Source organism: Sycon ciliatum, chromosome 2 (assembly GCF_964019385.1).
Source record: "Sycon ciliatum chromosome 2, ocSycCili1.1, whole genome shotgun sequence".
Lineage (NCBI taxonomy): Eukaryota > Metazoa > Porifera > Calcarea > Leucosolenida > Sycettidae > Sycon > Sycon ciliatum.
This window is the reverse complement of record NC_088644.1, coordinates 6,658,980-6,676,358: the sequence shown is the minus strand read 5'-3', so window position 1 is coordinate 6,676,358 and position 17,379 is coordinate 6,658,980. Positions and strand designations below refer to the sequence as shown.

Here is a 17,379-nt window from a genome sequence, read left to right as displayed (position 1 = left end):
CTGCTCCCAGTCCCGTGCCATCTCCACACTTATACAAAGGGACGACGATAACTACACTTAGAAGACTGTTGTATATCTGTGCTATACCTTGTTATTCTTGTGCAGGCAATGTACTTCCCGTTGCGTTCATACTACCTGTCACTGAAAGAAGATAGGAGGAAAATTCTAGAAAAGCCTGGTGTCAGTGGTCTGCTTAACGCTCAGGCTACTCCCAAAAAGTAAGTCTCTCTTGCTGCTGCTGCTGCTGCTGCTGCTGCCTGGCTCATGCTCATGCTGCTGCCTGGCTCATGCTCTTGCTCATGCTGCTCATGCTGCTGATGCTGACGCTGATGCGGATGCTGATGCTGTTGGTTGCTGTTTGCTATTACTGCTGCTATTACTGCTGGTGTTCTTGCTACTGGTGCCACTTGCTATTCCCCCTCCCCTCCCCCCCCCCCCCCCCCCCCCCCCGCTTCTTTGCAGATGATGCTGTGTTCGCTGCAGTGTTCCCTGGTGTCGCTGACCCATTTCATTTTGCTGCTGCTGCTGCTGCTGTTGCTCCTTTTTTTTTCTCGCGTTCTGAGTTGGCACTGGCCGTGAGTTGGCGACGGAGGGTTTCTTCTATATGACATCATGACAGTCATATTGCTGTATTCTTGAAGACGCTCTGTCCGTGTATTGTTTGTGGACCAGAGAGGCATAGTACTTAGGGACTCTAACGTGGAATGATGCGGGTTTCAACTTTCACTCACGGGCTTCCTGTACCAGTTGCTCTCGGAGCAGTGCTAATTCATGCCTACTCAAATGTGCCGTCGCTGGTCAAGTACAAGTGCAAGTCTGTGTGCCTGTGGTGTGTGTCCGTTTTGTGTGTGTGTGTGTCTGTCTGTCTCTCTGTCTCTCTGTGTATGTGTCCATATGTGTCTGTGTGTGTGTGTGTTTGCTTGCGTCTGTTGGTGTGTGTGTGTGTGTGTGTGTGTGTGTGTGTGTGTGTGTGTGTGTGTGTGTGTGTGTGTGTCTGTGTGTGTGTGTGTGTGTGTGTGTGTGTGTGTGTGTGTGTGTGTGTGTGTGTGTGTGTGTGTGTGTGTGTGTGTGTGTGTGTGTGTGTGCCTGTATATGTGTGTCTGCGTGTGTGTACCCGTACATGTGTGTTTGTTCATGTGTACGCATGATGCGCATCTGCTACTCAGGCCTACTGGTAGTTCGATTCTCACCTCAACTCACACTAACCCCCAGGATGGCAATGCTGCAGCGTCATCATCATCAACTACTGCACACGATGTCACCAATGCCAGAGATCTCTCTTCTTCCAGTCAAGCTAGCAGCAGCACCTCTGTCGGCGGTGGCGAGGCCATGGATACTACTGGCTCTGCTGTAGTTGGCAGTCGACGCGAGACCTGCACTGTCGGAGAGGCTACGTCCAAGAGCGGTGGTTCCACATCAGACTCGCCGCGGCCCAGGCAGCGTGCCGCCAGCGAAACCTCTTCAGCATCAGCACCAGCAGCAGTGTCGGCCACCCCTGATACTGCTGCTGGTGACGGTGGTGAGGAGGCAATGGATACGTCAGGTAGTGCACCACCACAGGATGACACAGTACCCGCACCATCGCCACTAACATCCACACATCCGCCGACGACCGCGTCGTCCACATCATCAGCAAGCGCCACCGCCGCAGCACCGATATCGTCTTCTCCGTCTTTACCTGCTGCAGGGAGAAGCAGTAGGACGAGCAGTGCATCTCGAAGTAAGTCATTCCGTGTCTCAGCTCTGCGTGCTATGGAATTCTGACTCGCACCGACAGAAAACTGTTTTCACACGTGCTAAATCTGGAGATAGGCGTTGGCTGCATCAGCCTGTTTGTGAATGTGTGTGTGTGCGTGCGTGCATGCGTGTGTGTGTGTATGGTGTGTGTGTGTGCGCGCACGCGTGTGTGTACATATACTTAACTGTGTGCGTGCGTTTGTCCACGTGTGTGTGTTTATGTTTGACAGGTACGCGTGCTCCGTCAACTGCAGGTTCTGCATCATCATCGTCAGCAGCAGCAGCAGCCGGAACCTCGTCACCATCAGGCGCAGATCGTGCTCAGGTGGTAGCAGCTGGTGCTGGATGGCGGGCCACACAGAGCATGGTGATCTGCAGCAAGATCATGGTCAACCTACGAGAAATGAATCCTGTGCTGCTCGGCTGCATGGAGCAAGTCATTGAACAGGTCTGTCACGCCATCATGCTCTATCAATCCCGTGTCAGTGCTCTTATTGCCATGGAGACAACCAATCAGCTAGCAGATGTCACATGACCGTTGCCATTATCGTCCTTGTCTCTGTGCTCGTACACATGGTGTTTGACTGTTTCATGTGCCGCGATTCCTTGCACAGTCGATGGTGTAATACATTTGAAATATTATCAAGTGTGTGTGTGCATGTGTGAATGCATATGTGTCTGTGCATACATGTATGTGTGGTTGTGTGATCGTGCATATATGCATGTCTGTGTGTCTGTCTGTCTGTATGTATGTATACCTGTCCGTCCGTCCGTCCGTCTCTCTGTCTGTCCGTCCGTCTGTCTGTCCGTCTGTGCACTGGTATGCATGCCTGTGTTTCTGCACACAGATGTACCAGCTACACTTGTCCGATGACTGGCTCAGCGACATGACGTCATGCATGAAGGCCTGCCTGACGGTGTGTAACCGGGAGGCTTTCCAGAACCGGCACAATGGTATGTCATACTCAACCCTAGCAAGCTACAGCTACAGTAAAACTTGTCAAGGCAGCGACCACTTGGATAAGGTGACCACCACCTGTCCTAGAAGACCACTAAAACCAGGACCAAGGGATGTTATTTCCAGTCAAATGACCCTGGATAAGGAGACCACCTGGTAACAGAGACCATGTTTTGCAGGTCCCTTGAGCGGTCGGTCGTCTTAGACAGGTTTCACTGTACTTTGTTGTAATGCTAACAGTAACATACTGCTGTGCACACACGCGCGCGAACGCACGTACACATGGTGCACACGCGTGCACTCACGCGCACACATCCGCGCGCGCGCGCGCGCGTAAAAGTTGTGTGTACAATCATAGAGTTTATTGATGCAATGCTGTAAAAGCCTTGTATATAACCAAGTGTTAAATCTGACAGTTAACAAGGAAAAATCTAAGTTGAGAAGAAGTAGCAACGACCCGGCCAAGAGCACAATGTGGTGGTGTGGTGTATTGGATTCCAAGGAGAAATCTGTTGTTAAAATAGAAAACGCTACCCAGTAATCGATACTTATACTGTTGCTGCTGAGCGTTGAGAATGAGTGAGAACCGTTACCTTTAGTACACGTAAACTGGTCAATTTTAGGAAATCGTTATACTTGCGGCTCATTAGAATAATGGCTTTTCCAGTGTGTGAATATAATTAGAGATTTTCCTAGGAGGAGAGTTTACGATGCAGGCACATTCGCTTTGAACGTGTGGGTTCGCTATCCCCAACCTGCATGTCCACATCTACATGTACTCCGCCTCCATATTCAGAACTTTCGAGACCATTTCTAGCTATCCTTTTGTTTTATATACACCACGGATCAAGGATTGAATTTCAAGTGCCATGGGGCCACATGCCATGATATCATGTGTTGTCCAATAGTGGACCGGCGAAACACAGTCATTGGTTGAGCTTTGTTTATATAGCCTGCTAGACAAGTATACCGACTGAACTGTGAAATGAGAGCGATACTGTACAAATGAAATTGCACATAGTAGCGAAATGATACAACGCTCTATTGCTGTGTGTGTGCGTGTGTGTGTGTGTGTGCGTGTGCGTGCGTGTGCGTGTGTGCGTGCACACATCCATCTTGTGTTTCTGACCGGCGGCGGTGTCTAGTGTCTGGCTGCACCGTCTCACAGCGTGTCCTGGCCGTGGTCAAAACACTGGTGGACAAGTTCACGCTGGGTTTCCAACACAAGTCACCACCACCACCAACAACAGCAGCAGCATCCACGTCATCATCATCATCCTCTGCAACATCAGGGCTGACCGCGGCCAACACCAGTAGTAGTAATACTCATATAGGAGGAGGCCAGCAGCAGCAGCAGCGTCAGCCCACAGCTGCCAAGTGCCCTGCTGCAGCTAGTCTAGGTAGATACCAAGACTTTGACTCCTATCTGCAGACCTTCACTGACGACTTCAACATCAGGTAACTACTGTACTGCTGGACATGGTACTACTAGTGCTGCTGGATAGTGACAGCACCTCCCCCATCCCTTCACACATCCACACACACACCTTTGACCTTTGACGCCCATCGCCGGAGGCGATGATAGCAATGCTACGGCAGAAGCCATAGCAACTTGTGCTGGGATCACACCATTCAACAGCTTGCAAGGCTGAAGAATTGACCGTCACTATTCAGCCTGGTCTACACCATACAGCTATTTGGAGTGACATTTTCTGGCCAGTGAATCCCTTTTTTTGGTCTTTTTCATTTTTTCTTTTTTTCTTTTTTTTCCCGCACACACATCACACCACATACTCCGGCATGCACTGGCTGTTGGTAACCACCCAGGAGAATGAAAGAAAAGTCAGGAAGAGTGTGAGAAAGAGAAGAAAGACGTGTGTGACCATACTCGTCGGGAATCGAACCCGCAATCTATCGATTGGAAATCGCTGCACATACCACTGCACCATATGGGACACACACACACACACACACACACACACACACACACACACACACACACACACACACGCACGCACACACGCAAACACGCACGCAAACACGCACAGGCATGCACACACGCACACGCACACACACACAGATTGGGCCAAAACTAAAAATAGGTTTGTTTCGGGTCGGCAACTCTTCAAAAAGGAGACTCGGTCGGCCGGAATAAAACTTTCACTCATGCACTCAAACCCACTATCTCGTGTGCCAACGCAGCCGTTTCTGCTGGAAAAACTCTAGGTCCGTACGAACGTTTGTTTCTAACCTCATGTAAAGCGTGGTGTATGATGTTCCACAGTGCATGGATTGTAGCTACACGATGTAGTGAAGGCTGCAGCGTGCCGCGCATCTGGCAGCTACACGATGTAGTGAAGGCTGCAGCGTGCCGCGCATCTGGCCCATAGAGAGGAGATCCGCACACAGTTGCTTACCCTTGGTTCTGGACTGTTGATTGTACAGTAAAACTTGTGACTAACGATCACCCCTTGGGGCCAGAGAAAGCGGTCTTTAGTGGCAGGTGGTCCTTAGTTAGTGGTTTGCACCGCACAGCCATAATGGATGTGAGACCGTCCATGCCTTGCAAAGTGGTCTGTAGTTCCAGGCTGGTTGCTAGTCACGGTGGTCTTTAGTTACAGGTTTTACTGTAGTAGCAGGCTGGTCGCTAGTCACGGTGGTCTTTAGTTACAGGTTTTACTGTAGTACCAGGCTGGTCGCTAGTCACGGTGGTCTTTAGTTACAGGTTTTACTGTAGTACCAGGCTGGTCGCTAGTCACGGTGGTCTTTAGTTACAGGTTTTACTGTTGTACCAGGCTGGTCGCTAGTCACGGTGGTCTTCAGTTACAGGTTTTACTGTAGTACCAGGCTGGTCGCTAGTCACGGTGGTCTTTAGTTACAGGTTTTACTGTAGTAGCAGGCTGGTCGCTAGTCACGGTGGTCTTTAGTTACAGGTTTTACTGTAGTAGCAGGCTGGTCGCTAGTCACGGTGGTCTTTAGTTACAGGTTTTACTGCAGTACCAGGCTGGTCGCTAGTCACGGTGGTCTTTAGTTACAGGTTTTACTGTAGTACCAGGCTGGTCGCTAGTCACGGTGGTCTTCAGTTACAGGTTTTACTGTAGTACCAGGCTGGTCGCTAGTCACGGTGGTCTTCAGTTACAGGTTTTACTGTAGTACCAGGCTGGTCGCTAGTCACAGTGGTCTTTAGCTACAGGTTTTACTGTAGTACCAGGCTAGTCGCTAGTCATGGTGGTCTTTAGTTACAGGTTTTACTGTAGTACCAGGCTGGTCGCTAGTCACAGTGGTCTTTAGCTACAGGTTTTACTGTAGTACCAGGCTAGTCGCTAGTCATGGTGGTCTTTAGTTACAGGTTTTACTATACCTGTGTGGGAGGTGGTTGTGCCAATGGCTTACGGCTGGTGACACGATGCTTTGACACTCGTTACGTTCCCATTGTTTAACCTTGTGTGTGCTCTTGTGTGTGCTCTTGTGTGTGCTCTTGTGTGTGCTCTTGTGTGTGCTCTTGTATGTGCTGGGTGCTCAGTGCCGAAACTCGCCTACCGGGCGTCGTCACCAAGCTGAAGAAATGGATTCGATTACTGGACAGAACCTGGAAACTGACAGATAAGTACGTTTCTTACTGCAACATTCCATACTGTCTCTTCTAGAAGCCTGTTTTTTATTACAAGCCTGGTTAAAAATGTTATGTGTGAATCAGCTTAGGGGCCGTCTGTAATTATCGATCTTTTTCACGAAGGGAAAACAAGTTTCGTTTACGGGTAGGTGGGTAGGTGGAGGAGAGTTTCGTTTTGAAAATTATTGATAGCTGAACCATCAATCCTTTCTACCTGTCATGTCAAACTATTTTTCGTTGAAGGGGGAGGGTGGGTGGGGGAGGGTGGTAACTAAACGTTTTCGTTCCGTGAAAATTATCGATAAAGCCGGATGGCCCCTTAGTGTGTGTACCCTACACTTGACTGGCTTGCTGAGCTAGACTGTGCACAGCTTGGGTTGTACTCTGTACTAACTACACAGTACAAACTACGACCACTACTCGGATAGTGCCCCGTGCACTACCTCAGTCCTCTCTTACTCAATCAAGCAGTTATAGGCGGGGGGGGGGGGGCTTGTGATTCAGAAATGCAACACCCAAGATATTCTCTCTCCATATACGTAGGTGCTTGTAGCGGAACGATTCAAGTGGCTGCTTGCTTCTGCTGTGTGTGTGTGTGCGTGTGTGTGTGTGTGTGTGTGTGTGTGTGTGTGTGTGTGTGTGTGTGTGTGTGTGTGTGTGTGTGTGCGTGTGTGTATGTGTGTGTGTATGTGTGTGCGTGTGTGTATGTGTGTATGTGTGTGCGTGTGTGCATGCACATGCATGTGTATAATTATGAATGTGCTATTTGTCGTAACACACTTGAATGCAGGCGGAAAATGATCGACAGCCGGTTTATCCTGCACTTCACGTTGGCAAACGCCGAGGTGATGTTGCCGTCTGAAAACCTTCTCCATCGTGTAAGTTACACTGGAATGCCGATTGACCATGCACATACCTAGCCCGTAGTGCAGAACAGGAAAATTAGTAAAGTTGAAATTACATTCTGTGACAGAGTTTAGTCTTGAAGAACTTTGTGTACACGGCACATTGCTGGCCATGCTTCAAATCCTGGTGGTGATAATCCACGTGGGTTTTTTTTGCAGACAAACTCTCAACAGCTCCCTCAAACTTCTTTCACATACGGATCCCTTTCAGGTAGGCTTACTTTCTTTTGTTGAAAAGTTAAAAACTCGGATGGAGAGCCAAGGATTAAAATTTCGAGAAAAGAGAGGACCTTAAGTTTACAAGTTATCAACGGTATCCTGCTTATAATCATTAGTGTTGGTCAAAACGGATTACTACTTGTAAACTTATGGTCCTCTCGGGTTTTTTTAGTTAAAAACTCTTTGCCTTGTGTCTGACACAGCAGGAAACTTGCACTGCTCACACAGTTCTCAAGTCTAGTATGCGGGCCCCGGGGGCCAGAGGTTTCTAACTCAGAACGATGTTTTCTGCGACACTAGTTTCGCACAACCGGATACTGTAAAACCGGAAAGTCTAACGAGTCACAAAGTCTAACGTTTTAACGACCAATTCTTTTTCGTTATTTGAAAAAAAACGTTATCGCTAGATGTCTGTGTAACGATGCGCATGCAGATGGGTGGCCAGGTAGCCATCGTTACACTTTCTGCACCTAATCATGCCAAAATTACAAAAGCGTTTAACTTTTTGGTCGTTAGACTCTCCGGTTTAACAGTACTCAGGCGGGGATCTAACAGCGTATACTCATTTCCCTGGCTGGTGTTTGGTATTTGCTTTTCACTGCTCTTACTCCATTGCATGTTGATGGGACACAGATGCAAACTAATGGCTTCCACATAGCACGCTTCCTACCGCACATGGAGACGGTGGTCAAGGACGACGGCTTTGCCAAGCGCATTCAAATCCAAGCGACCAACGGCAAGGTAATAGCCCGGTGGTGTCCATAGTCTTGTTTTTTTGAAAACAGCAATGCATACACAGGGCATTCAGATTAAAGGACTTCTAAGCTCCCAGCCACCTGCGGCTTCCTCAGTTTGCAATAATTATGTTTTTGCAATACTTCTGATCAATGTATGTGTTGGATCCCTGTGTTGAGCCTACTGTAGTTTTCACTGTTGCTGCTACCGTTGCTGTTAATTTTAAATATCTTTGAGAGAGAGAGAGAGAGAGAGAGAGAGAGAGAGAGAGAGAGAGAGAGAGAGAGAGAGAGAGAGAGAGAGAGAGAGAGAGAGAGAGAGAGAGAGAGAGAGAGAGAGAGAGAGAGAGAGAGAAAGAGAGAGAGAGAGATGATGGGTGTTATAATTTTTAGTTATTGGTGGGGGTGCTGCTGCCATTGTGGTTGTTGTGTAGATCTATCCGTATTTGCTATTGGGTGACGTGGAGACGCATGATTGCTGGAGAGAGGAGAGAGTATTACAGCTCTTCAAGATTGCCAACACCATGCTGCAGAAGAGAAAGGTAAGGTCCCATTTTAGTCCTTCACGTACTAGAACTCTATTGGAGCTTGTGATTATGGTCGAGCCATGGAGAGGTGTACGTGCGTGTGTGCGTGCGTGTGTGTGGGAGGGGGGGGGGGGGTACACCGTTCAACAAGCACACCACGTCTTGCAGGGACGTTTTATCCCCAAGGTTTGCCAAAAGTCATACTGTATGACGTGACATAGTGGTGTAGTGCATCTGGTGTAGCCAGGGTCCAGCAGCCTTTCATGGGTATGTTTGTTTGACTGGGTTGGTTGGCTGGCTGGCTGGCTGGCTGGCTGGCTGGCTGGCTGGCTGGCTGGCTGGCTGGCTGGCTGGCTGGCTGGCTGGCTGGCTGGCTGGCTGGCTGGCTGGCTGGCTGGCTGGCTGGCTGGCTGGTGGGTTGGCTGGCTGGCTGGCTGGTTGGCTGGCTGGTTGGCTGGTTGGCTGGTTGGCTGGCTGGTTGGCTGGTTGGTTGGCTGGTTGGCTGGTTGGCTCGTCTCTTGTATGCATACTACTTGACCATTTGATTGTGAGTCAGTGGCTGCTCCACTAGGCATTGTCATGAGGAGCCAGTCACAGGTGAATCTAAGCTCCCTGAATTGTCTGTACCCTGTATAATGGTCCATACCCTATATGGCCCATACCCTGTATATGGTCCATACCCTGTATATGGTCCATACCCTATATGGCCCATACCCTGTATATGGTCCATACCCTGTATATGGTCCATACCCTGTATATGTATATGGTCTGTAGCACTGTATAATCCAGCAGCAAGAGTACATAACCCCCCAGAGTGTGCAAGTTACTGCAACGCCGATCCAGCTCTGTGTAGGGTCTTGGTCGAGCGGAATCGGATCTTCTGATGTCATGCGTACACTTCACACCAGCGCAAGGCCGGTCTCGAGGCAGGGCACCATTGTTTTTGATCCAAGAGTACCCGCGACTCCCCGGGTTCCCCTCAGATGTGTACGGTATTATGACGCAAAGATCCGATTCCGCTCGACCAAGACCCTATGCAGAGCTGGATCAGGCGTTGCACACTCTGGGGGGTTATGTACTCTTGCCAGCAGCGATGTTCATGTCCGTGAATATGACCAGCAAAGCGAGTGCAGGCTCTCTCGTTTTCACTGTGTGCGCGTATGTATGTAGCGGTGATCCTTACCATCAGGGTACTTGTCATCTGCACTGAGTATCATCCAAGCATTGGTGGTTCAGTGGTAGAATCCTCGCCTGCCACGCGGGGGGCCCGGGTTCGATTCCCGGCCAATGCATCTTTTTTTGCTTGTTTACTTTTTACCAAAAATTTCACGATTCGCGAGAGACTCGGCTAGAGGCCAGGTTTTCCGCATCCGTAGGAACGCCACCACCCTTCAAGGATCAAGGCGCATATTCAGCTCCACCCTTTGGGCGATACTCAGTAGAAATATTACTACTCTTTGATCACTTTCTGTTGAAATAATGACGTCACGTGCCGTATCTATGGCCTTTCCCCATCAAAATGTATGTGATTCGGAGTTTCGGGCATTTCAAAGTTCCGGGCAGTACTCGATCCCGGACCGTTCGGATAAACGAGGTACTCAGCGGTGTTTGCTTCTTTTACTTCTTGTCTGTATAGGAACCAGCCATTCGTCTTTTGCAGTACAACATATCTAAAATCACTAACGTGGCACCCAACGTGCGGCTCATGGAGGATGACCCATCCGACATTAGCTTCCTATCGATATTGGAGGAGGTATGTTTACTTTATTGCCTTGTCTGCATGCCTGTTGCGTGTGTGCGTGTGTGCGCGTGTGTGCGTGTGCGCGCGTGTGTGTGCGTGTGTGTGCGTGTGTGTGCCATACCATGCATGAGTGTGCATGTGTATGTGTGTGTAAGTTATGTGTGTGTATGTGGTGTGTGAGTGTGTGTGTATGTGTATGTGTGTGTGTGTGCACCATATGGACACACATGCGTGTACCGTGTCGGGGAAGTGTGATGTGCTGCAGTCGAAAATTTACTGTATGACTGTGTGTGTGCGTGTGCGTGTGTGTGTGTGTGCACGTGTGCATGTCTGTGCACGTGTGCGTGTCTGTGCACGTGTGTGTGTCTGTGCACGTGTGCGTGTCTGTGCACGTATGCGTGTCTGTGAGCGTGTCCATGTCTGCTCATGTACATGTCTGTGCACGTGTGCGTGTCTGTGCTCGTGTGCGTGTCTGTGCGCATGTAAGTGTCTGTGCGTGTGTCTGTTCGTGTGTGTGTGTCTGTGTGTGTGTCTGTGTGTGTGTGTGTCTGTGTGTGTGTGTGCAGATAGATATGTGTATGTGTATTTATGTAAAAAAAATGCAATTTGCTTATGTGACAACATCGGTGACCAAACACCTGGTATCTGCAGATTGGCACGGGCCAACGGCATGCAGACCCTGATTGTACGGCTTTTAAACCTGCAATCTTAAAACACTGGACTATGCGTGTGTGCGTGTCTGTATGTATGTATGTATGTATGTCTGTATGTCTGTCTGTCTGTATGTCTGTGTAACGTTATACACGTATGTTCCCTGGTCACAGGCCTGTCAACAGGAGCAGATCAGCTCTCCGGACAAGGCTGTGGAGATGTACTACGACCGGCTTGCCCTGGAGCAGATCAAACACGCCACTTCACATAGCAACGGTGTACCCACGCATACTCTGGCCTCCATATTCAATGAGGTATGGTTGCTATGGCCATCTTTACTGTTTTCAATGTATCACCCACTCATTCAATACTTCCATGATTCATATCGGTATGGAATTACACATTCTCCGCACAACCACGTACTGTAAAACGGCTATTTTTGACGGTGGTGAAATTCTAGCGAATTTAGCGAAAGAGGTGCTTTCGCTAAAGTTTAGTATCGTCAATCGAAAGTTTGCGCTCTGCATACGTGATCTGCATGTATTCTGCTACGACATGGAAAGCTGATCGTTAAATAATTTCCTGAGTCACAACGTGTGCACCGCTGTACTTTGGGTGTTTTTTGCCGCCTGTGTGTGTGTGTGTGTGTGTGTGTGTGTGTGTTTGTTGTTTTGTAGATCATAAGAGATGTCATACCTTCCACCGTTTTGAGAAAATGGTCCATTAACATTTTCCAGTCGGCTGTGGACTTCTGGCATTTCAGAGCGCAGGTGAGTGTATGTGTGTGTGTGTGTGTGCGTGTGTGTGTGTGTGCGTGTGTGTGTGTGTGTGTGTGTGTGTACTGTAGTTAGAGCTGGCCAAACTGGATACAGCGTAAGTTACGAATATCTCTCGCTGTCAACACGTCATCTTGAGTGCAATCAGATCCATACAAATTACATGTATACTGACCCTTTTAGTGGATAAGATAACTCTAATTTCAAATTTGGACTTTACGAAGAATTTCAAAGTATTAGGAAATTAGAGGCCACTGCCTCGTACTGCATGTACTGCATATGGCCTCTAATTTCCTAACAAGATCACTCTATCTTGCCAAAATAAGCTTTCGTCTCCTGATGATTGTTTCTAAGCATGAGGTGAGGTTTCTTTTTTGTTCCACTGGACTTTCGTTTGTACTGCAGCTCTGCACGTCGTGTGTAGGGCACTTTGACCAGTAGTCCAGCAGGTGCTTATGTGTACAAATTATACTGCTATGAACTACTCCATTGACACCCTCCCCTGTCTTTCCTGTCTTTCTTGTGCGTATTACTGTTTTGCTTTTGTTTGTTTCCTGGCAGGTTGCCCGTCACCTGGCGATCTACTTTGTGGCGGAGTATGTGCTGCACTTGACGGAGATGACGCCACGCAAGCTGTACCTGACACGGAACACAGGCTGCTTGTCGGCGCGTTTCTACCGCTTTGACGTGGACAAACAGACGGGTATGTACACTGCTGCACCGACCGGCATTCTCTCCACTCTCTAGTTTCCATTCTTCACTCTTTTCCGTTCCCTGAACTAGTGAATTTCTCTCTAAGTTGTGCCAGTACACGCCAGTACAGGTACAGCTGTACTGTATTCCTGTGGGTGGAACTGTGCACCATCCAGTGCGGCAAGTCTGACCTTTCACATTGTTGTACATCTGACTGCACTTCGCAGCCGCTCTCTTACACACAACACGTTGATCTACATTGTATTTTGCCTTGTAGGTTCGTTGCTAAATGAAGATCGTGTAGCGCCGTTCCGCTTGACACCCAACATCCTGTCATTACTGGCACCGCTGAATCTCGAAGGCCCTCTCTCCGCTGCTATGGTGGCCACGGCACGCTGCTTGGCCGATCCTAGCTTTGCACTGCCCAACTACCTCTACACCATTCTCAAAGATGAGTTCATCCTCTGGCATAGAAAGGTATGTGACGTGTGTGTGTGTGTGCTTGCATGTGAACGTGTGAGAGGCGGTGTACACATACTTGTGTTAAGCGTGGGAAACCATGTGCTTGGTCTGTTGGTCTAGGGGTATGATTCTCGCTTAGGGTGCGAGAGGTCCCGGGTTCAAATCCCGGACAGACCCATTTTTTGCATATTTCCGTCATTTTTTCATCATGAAAATCACCATAATAGAGAGGTTCCAGGGTACGATTTTCCGTGCCAAAATCGGTAGGGGCGCTACGGATTTTTTCGAGGCGTGCGTCGTACGATTTTTCACCGCGGAGAATCCGTGTGGACTGGCTTTCATACGAACCATGTTTCGTATGGAGATTTTGCGTCATCAAGTGCAGAAAGATTTTTCGCGTACAAATTTGGTACGAGAAACATCGATTTGCCGCGGAGAGTTTTGATTTCAGTACAAATTTTCAAAATAAAAAGCCATAGCGCGGGGAATATGACGTGATTGCAATCGTAACCTAGGCAATGATGTCAAACGCATAATTCCCGTACTCTGGAACATTTCACTGCTCGAAAACGACGTATAAAAAATTAGTGTTGAAACGATCTCACCGGGTACTCGTTGGCTCGCTCGCCAGAAACTCGGCTCGTTTGCACTAACGAACACCGTACCCCGTACTCCGTTTTTTTTTTTAAATAATTAAAGCTCTTTTCCACACGAACAAAACACAATTTGCCTGATGGCGGAGGATTGGAAACAAATCACATAATGATGACGTCACATGTGATCAGAGAGCAAGAGAAGCATAACATAGTCCGCACAATCACGGGCCAAGGCTCAACGGGACACCCTAGCCTCCACGACAGCCAGGGAGGCACAGCCATCCGTTGGAGGCTGCCACGTACTCCGTACACATTTCAGTACATGTCGATCGAGGAGTCGTAAAATATGATTGTTTACAAGTCCATGGTCGATCGAGAGTCCAGTCCCGGGCAAAGTGAAAATCACTCGCAGTTACAGAGACTGTATGCCTGCACGACACTGAGTTGTTTCAGTTGTCGTTGCAGCTTTGGTGGACTCTACTGATGTCTTGTTCCGCATCTGCTAACCTGTCGCAGGACATGCTTCGGTCAACTCTGCATTCGAGTGAAAGTTACGCTCAGTCGTTTGGAAGTTTTCTCCCGCGATGCAGCGAAGAACAGGGCTACTTGCAATCTTTTGCAAAACAGTCTATTCTTACAAAGGCTGCTCAACGATGGCGCTGAAAAATATCTCGACACCAAACAGCAGTCCGAAGTGAAGCAGCAGGAACCCCAAAAGTCGGCGGTGATAATTTGAACCAGATGAAAAAATCGAACTGTAATAGAAAAAATATTCAAAAAAATCATTATCAATTTTGTCACATCAATGAAACTCGTTAGCTTGCTCGATAGCTTGCTCATTAGTGGGACTGATCGCTCGTTTGTTATAGATACGCTCGTTTGTTATAGATACGCTCGTTTGTTATAGATACGCTCGTTTCAACACTATAAAAAAATCCGTAGCGCCTCTACGGATTTTGGCACTAAAAATCGTACTGCGAAACCTCTCTAACACATGACTTGAAAGTTACAATGCAATGGTAAAACTGCTAGGAGGCAGCTGGTCCTTCTACACTGGTTTTTTAATTGCCTTGCTTGTTGAGTCATATTTGCAAGTGAAACACCTGTCTCCAAAGACAGGTGGTGGTCTTTGACACAGCTCTGATTTTTTTTAACCTAGAAGGCGGAAAGCCTGCACGTGCGTGCGTGCGCATTTGGAGAAAAAAATACTGTCCATACCCACAGTACAGTAGCCTGGATTCTGAGGTGTTGAGTCTCACAAGACAATTGGTTTCCAATAGTAGTACTCGCTAAACTAGTACACATGTTTACTGTGGCTCTATCATGTTTGACCATTCTCGTGTGGCGATCTGAAATTCTACATCATGCGTGCCTGATACCAAGAGTCCACAATCCCTCTGCAGAGTGCGCAACTTCACTGATCAGATCTGGGACGGCGAAATCCGTGTTGCGCGTCATAGTGTGACATCATGAGTAGAGGAAGTGTGGACCGTGGCGGACTGCGTCGACGGAATGACGCAAGTCCGACCCAAAAAATGACGTACATCACGGATTACGCTGTCCAACAACCCCATCCCAGTTGCGCACTCTGGGGGGTTATGGACTCTTGGTGATACCTGTTTCTAGGCAACATGTGGGGGATAATCCCACCTTGCCATTCTGTCTGGTCTGGGCAGAAATACCCGGGAACCAGTAGGCGGCCCTCTAGTAAGCTCTACACCCAGAAGTCGTAAGGTTGCATACTCTGTGTCATGTCATGAGCTCCCATAGCTCAGTCGGTTAGAGCGTCGTGCTAATAACGCGAATGTCGCAGGTTCGAGCCCTGCTGGGAGCACGCTCACTTTTTTTCTTTTTTTTCTTTTTATATTATATAAGGCCATGTAAAATATTAAATATTGATTGTTTATCGTCAGATTTTCCCGAGAAATCGGGGCGGACGGGAGGTTTTTAATTTTAATTTTTTATTATGCATTATTATGCAGGCAGGCATAGTGGGATGGTCTAAGACCATGATTGAGAAACAGAGGGAAGGATTTTTTCCAGCCGTGCTGCGACCCACAGTTAATTGGGAACTCGTGGCCTGGCACGAGGAAAACATGGATGCAGTGAATGGGATTTTCGGTCTTTGACCACTTGCTGGTGAGCTGATCTACTCACCTCCCACCGCTTTAGGAGCTGCATCTGCGCCTTGATCCTTGAAGGGTGGTGGCGTTCCTACGGATGCGGAAAACCCGGCTTCCAGCCGAGTCTCACGCGAACCGTGAATTTTTTTATTATTATGCATTTATGGCTGTAGGGCAGGTGTTCGCAACCCAGAGGATAATGGAAAGTGGAACAACCAACGTTACGTAGAGAAAACGAAGAAAATCAGGCAGCTTATGATCAGTTTCACTTTTCAAGCCCATGGCAACTAAGTTATGGTTCAGTCTGTGGACTTGACCTTCGAAAATCTACGGCCATGCTGATTAGAGGCTGTAGACCGCAGTACATACAGTACATTTACCAGTACTAAAAAATTAAATAATTCGGCGGGGAGGGTGAAAATTTGAGGCGGGCGCGGACGATAAACAATCTTTTTTTTTTACTTGGCCTAAGGCCAAGTAAAAAAAATTACTAGATGATCGTCCTTTTTTTTGGAAAAATCGGGGAGGGCGGGAGGATTTTATTTTTATTTTTTTACTTTTTACCCTCTCATGCACACAGTGTACACAACAACATCAAGGTTTTTTTTCTCTTTTTTTCTTTTTTTTTCTTTTTTTCTTTTTCTTTCTTCAGCAGATCGATACTGACGTTGTGATATACTAGTAGTATGTGGTCCATATAGTAAAGAAAGTATTAAACAAAGCGTGCACATGTTTCCTGCATCCGCGATCGGTAAAAAACCAACGATTTCGGCAAAAACTCACGATTTAAAAAATAAAATATTTCTTGGGGCGCTGACAAAAACTGGGGCGGACGGGGACGATCATCTAGCTTTTTTTTTTACTTGGCCTAATAATAATATTTTAAAGGGGAAGTTAAGGCAAAAATTAAAATTTCACCAGTTGTAGTCTTCAGGGTGCTGAGTCGAATGGTCTTGGTCCGAGAAAGCTGAGACGCTCCCTTCCTACTTGAATCCCAATCGAACTCGCGCACTTCCACCGAAACTGGGTGACTGCGCCCTACTAGATGGGGATTTGTATGCAGAATGTCACTAAAAGCGCCATTTTGTTCTTATAAAAGCACGGATGACCGCGATTGGCCCATATGCTGTAGTCTTTTGGACGCTGAGTCGACTGGTTTTGGTCCGAAAAGGCTGCGAAGCAGCGTTCCTCCTTTATTCCCAATCGAACATGGTTGAACAAGCGGTCACATGCTCCTGGGTGCCCAAATCACCTGGTCACCACGCCAGCAGGCGACAACTTTCACACCAAGGTTCAACTCGAGTTCAACTCGAGTGACAGGACTGCACCCAAAAAAGGTCAAACAGGCTAGTAAGTTGTACCCTGCAGGCACGGTGACCAGGTGACTGGTGTACGCAGGAGCACGTGACCGCTTGTTCAACCATGTTCGATTGGGAATAAAGGAGGAACGCTGCATCGCAGCCTTTTCGGACCAAAACCAATCGACTCAGCGTCCAAAAGACTACAACATATGGGCCAATCGCGGTCATCCGTGCTTTTATAAGAACGAAATGGCGCTTTTAGTGACATTTTGCATACAAATCCCCATCTAGTAGGGCGCAGTCACCCAGTTTCGGTGGAAGTGCGCGAGTTCGATTGGGATTC

At 48.0% G+C, this 17,379-nt stretch overlaps 1 protein-coding gene and 3 non-coding genes across 5 annotated transcripts in view; all 4 read left to right on the top strand.

Annotated features, from left to right (window-relative positions):
- The window catches only part of LOC135808434 (transformation/transcription domain-associated protein-like), a gene marked incomplete at its 5' end in the record, with an annotated part of 55,149 nt that overhangs the window by 25,944 nt on the left and 11,826 nt on the right, over positions 1-17,379 (top strand). For both annotated transcript variants that reach the window (XM_065321624.1, XM_065321623.1), the window contains 14 exon segments: positions 106-218; positions 1,167-1,720; positions 1,968-2,185; positions 2,586-2,691; positions 3,841-4,153; positions 6,219-6,302; positions 7,099-7,186; positions 8,066-8,173; positions 8,601-8,708; positions 10,330-10,446; positions 11,259-11,399; positions 11,763-11,855; positions 12,423-12,564; positions 12,832-13,031. In XM_065321624.1, coding sequence (XP_065177696.1) covers positions 106-218; positions 1,167-1,720; positions 1,968-2,185; positions 2,586-2,691; positions 3,841-4,153; positions 6,219-6,302; positions 7,099-7,186; positions 8,066-8,173; positions 8,601-8,708; positions 10,330-10,446; positions 11,259-11,399; positions 11,763-11,855; positions 12,423-12,564; positions 12,832-13,031 — 2,385 coding nt within the window.
- Trnag-gcc (transfer RNA glycine (anticodon GCC)) lies at positions 9,915-9,985 on the top strand. The gene has a single exon. It is a non-coding gene; the product is annotated as a tRNA-Gly (tRNA).
- On the top strand, positions 13,122-13,193 carry Trnap-agg (transfer RNA proline (anticodon AGG)). The gene has a single exon. It is a non-coding gene; the product is annotated as a tRNA-Pro (tRNA).
- Trnai-aau (transfer RNA isoleucine (anticodon AAU)) lies at positions 15,373-15,446 on the top strand. Its single transcript has one exon. It is a non-coding gene; the product is annotated as a tRNA-Ile (tRNA).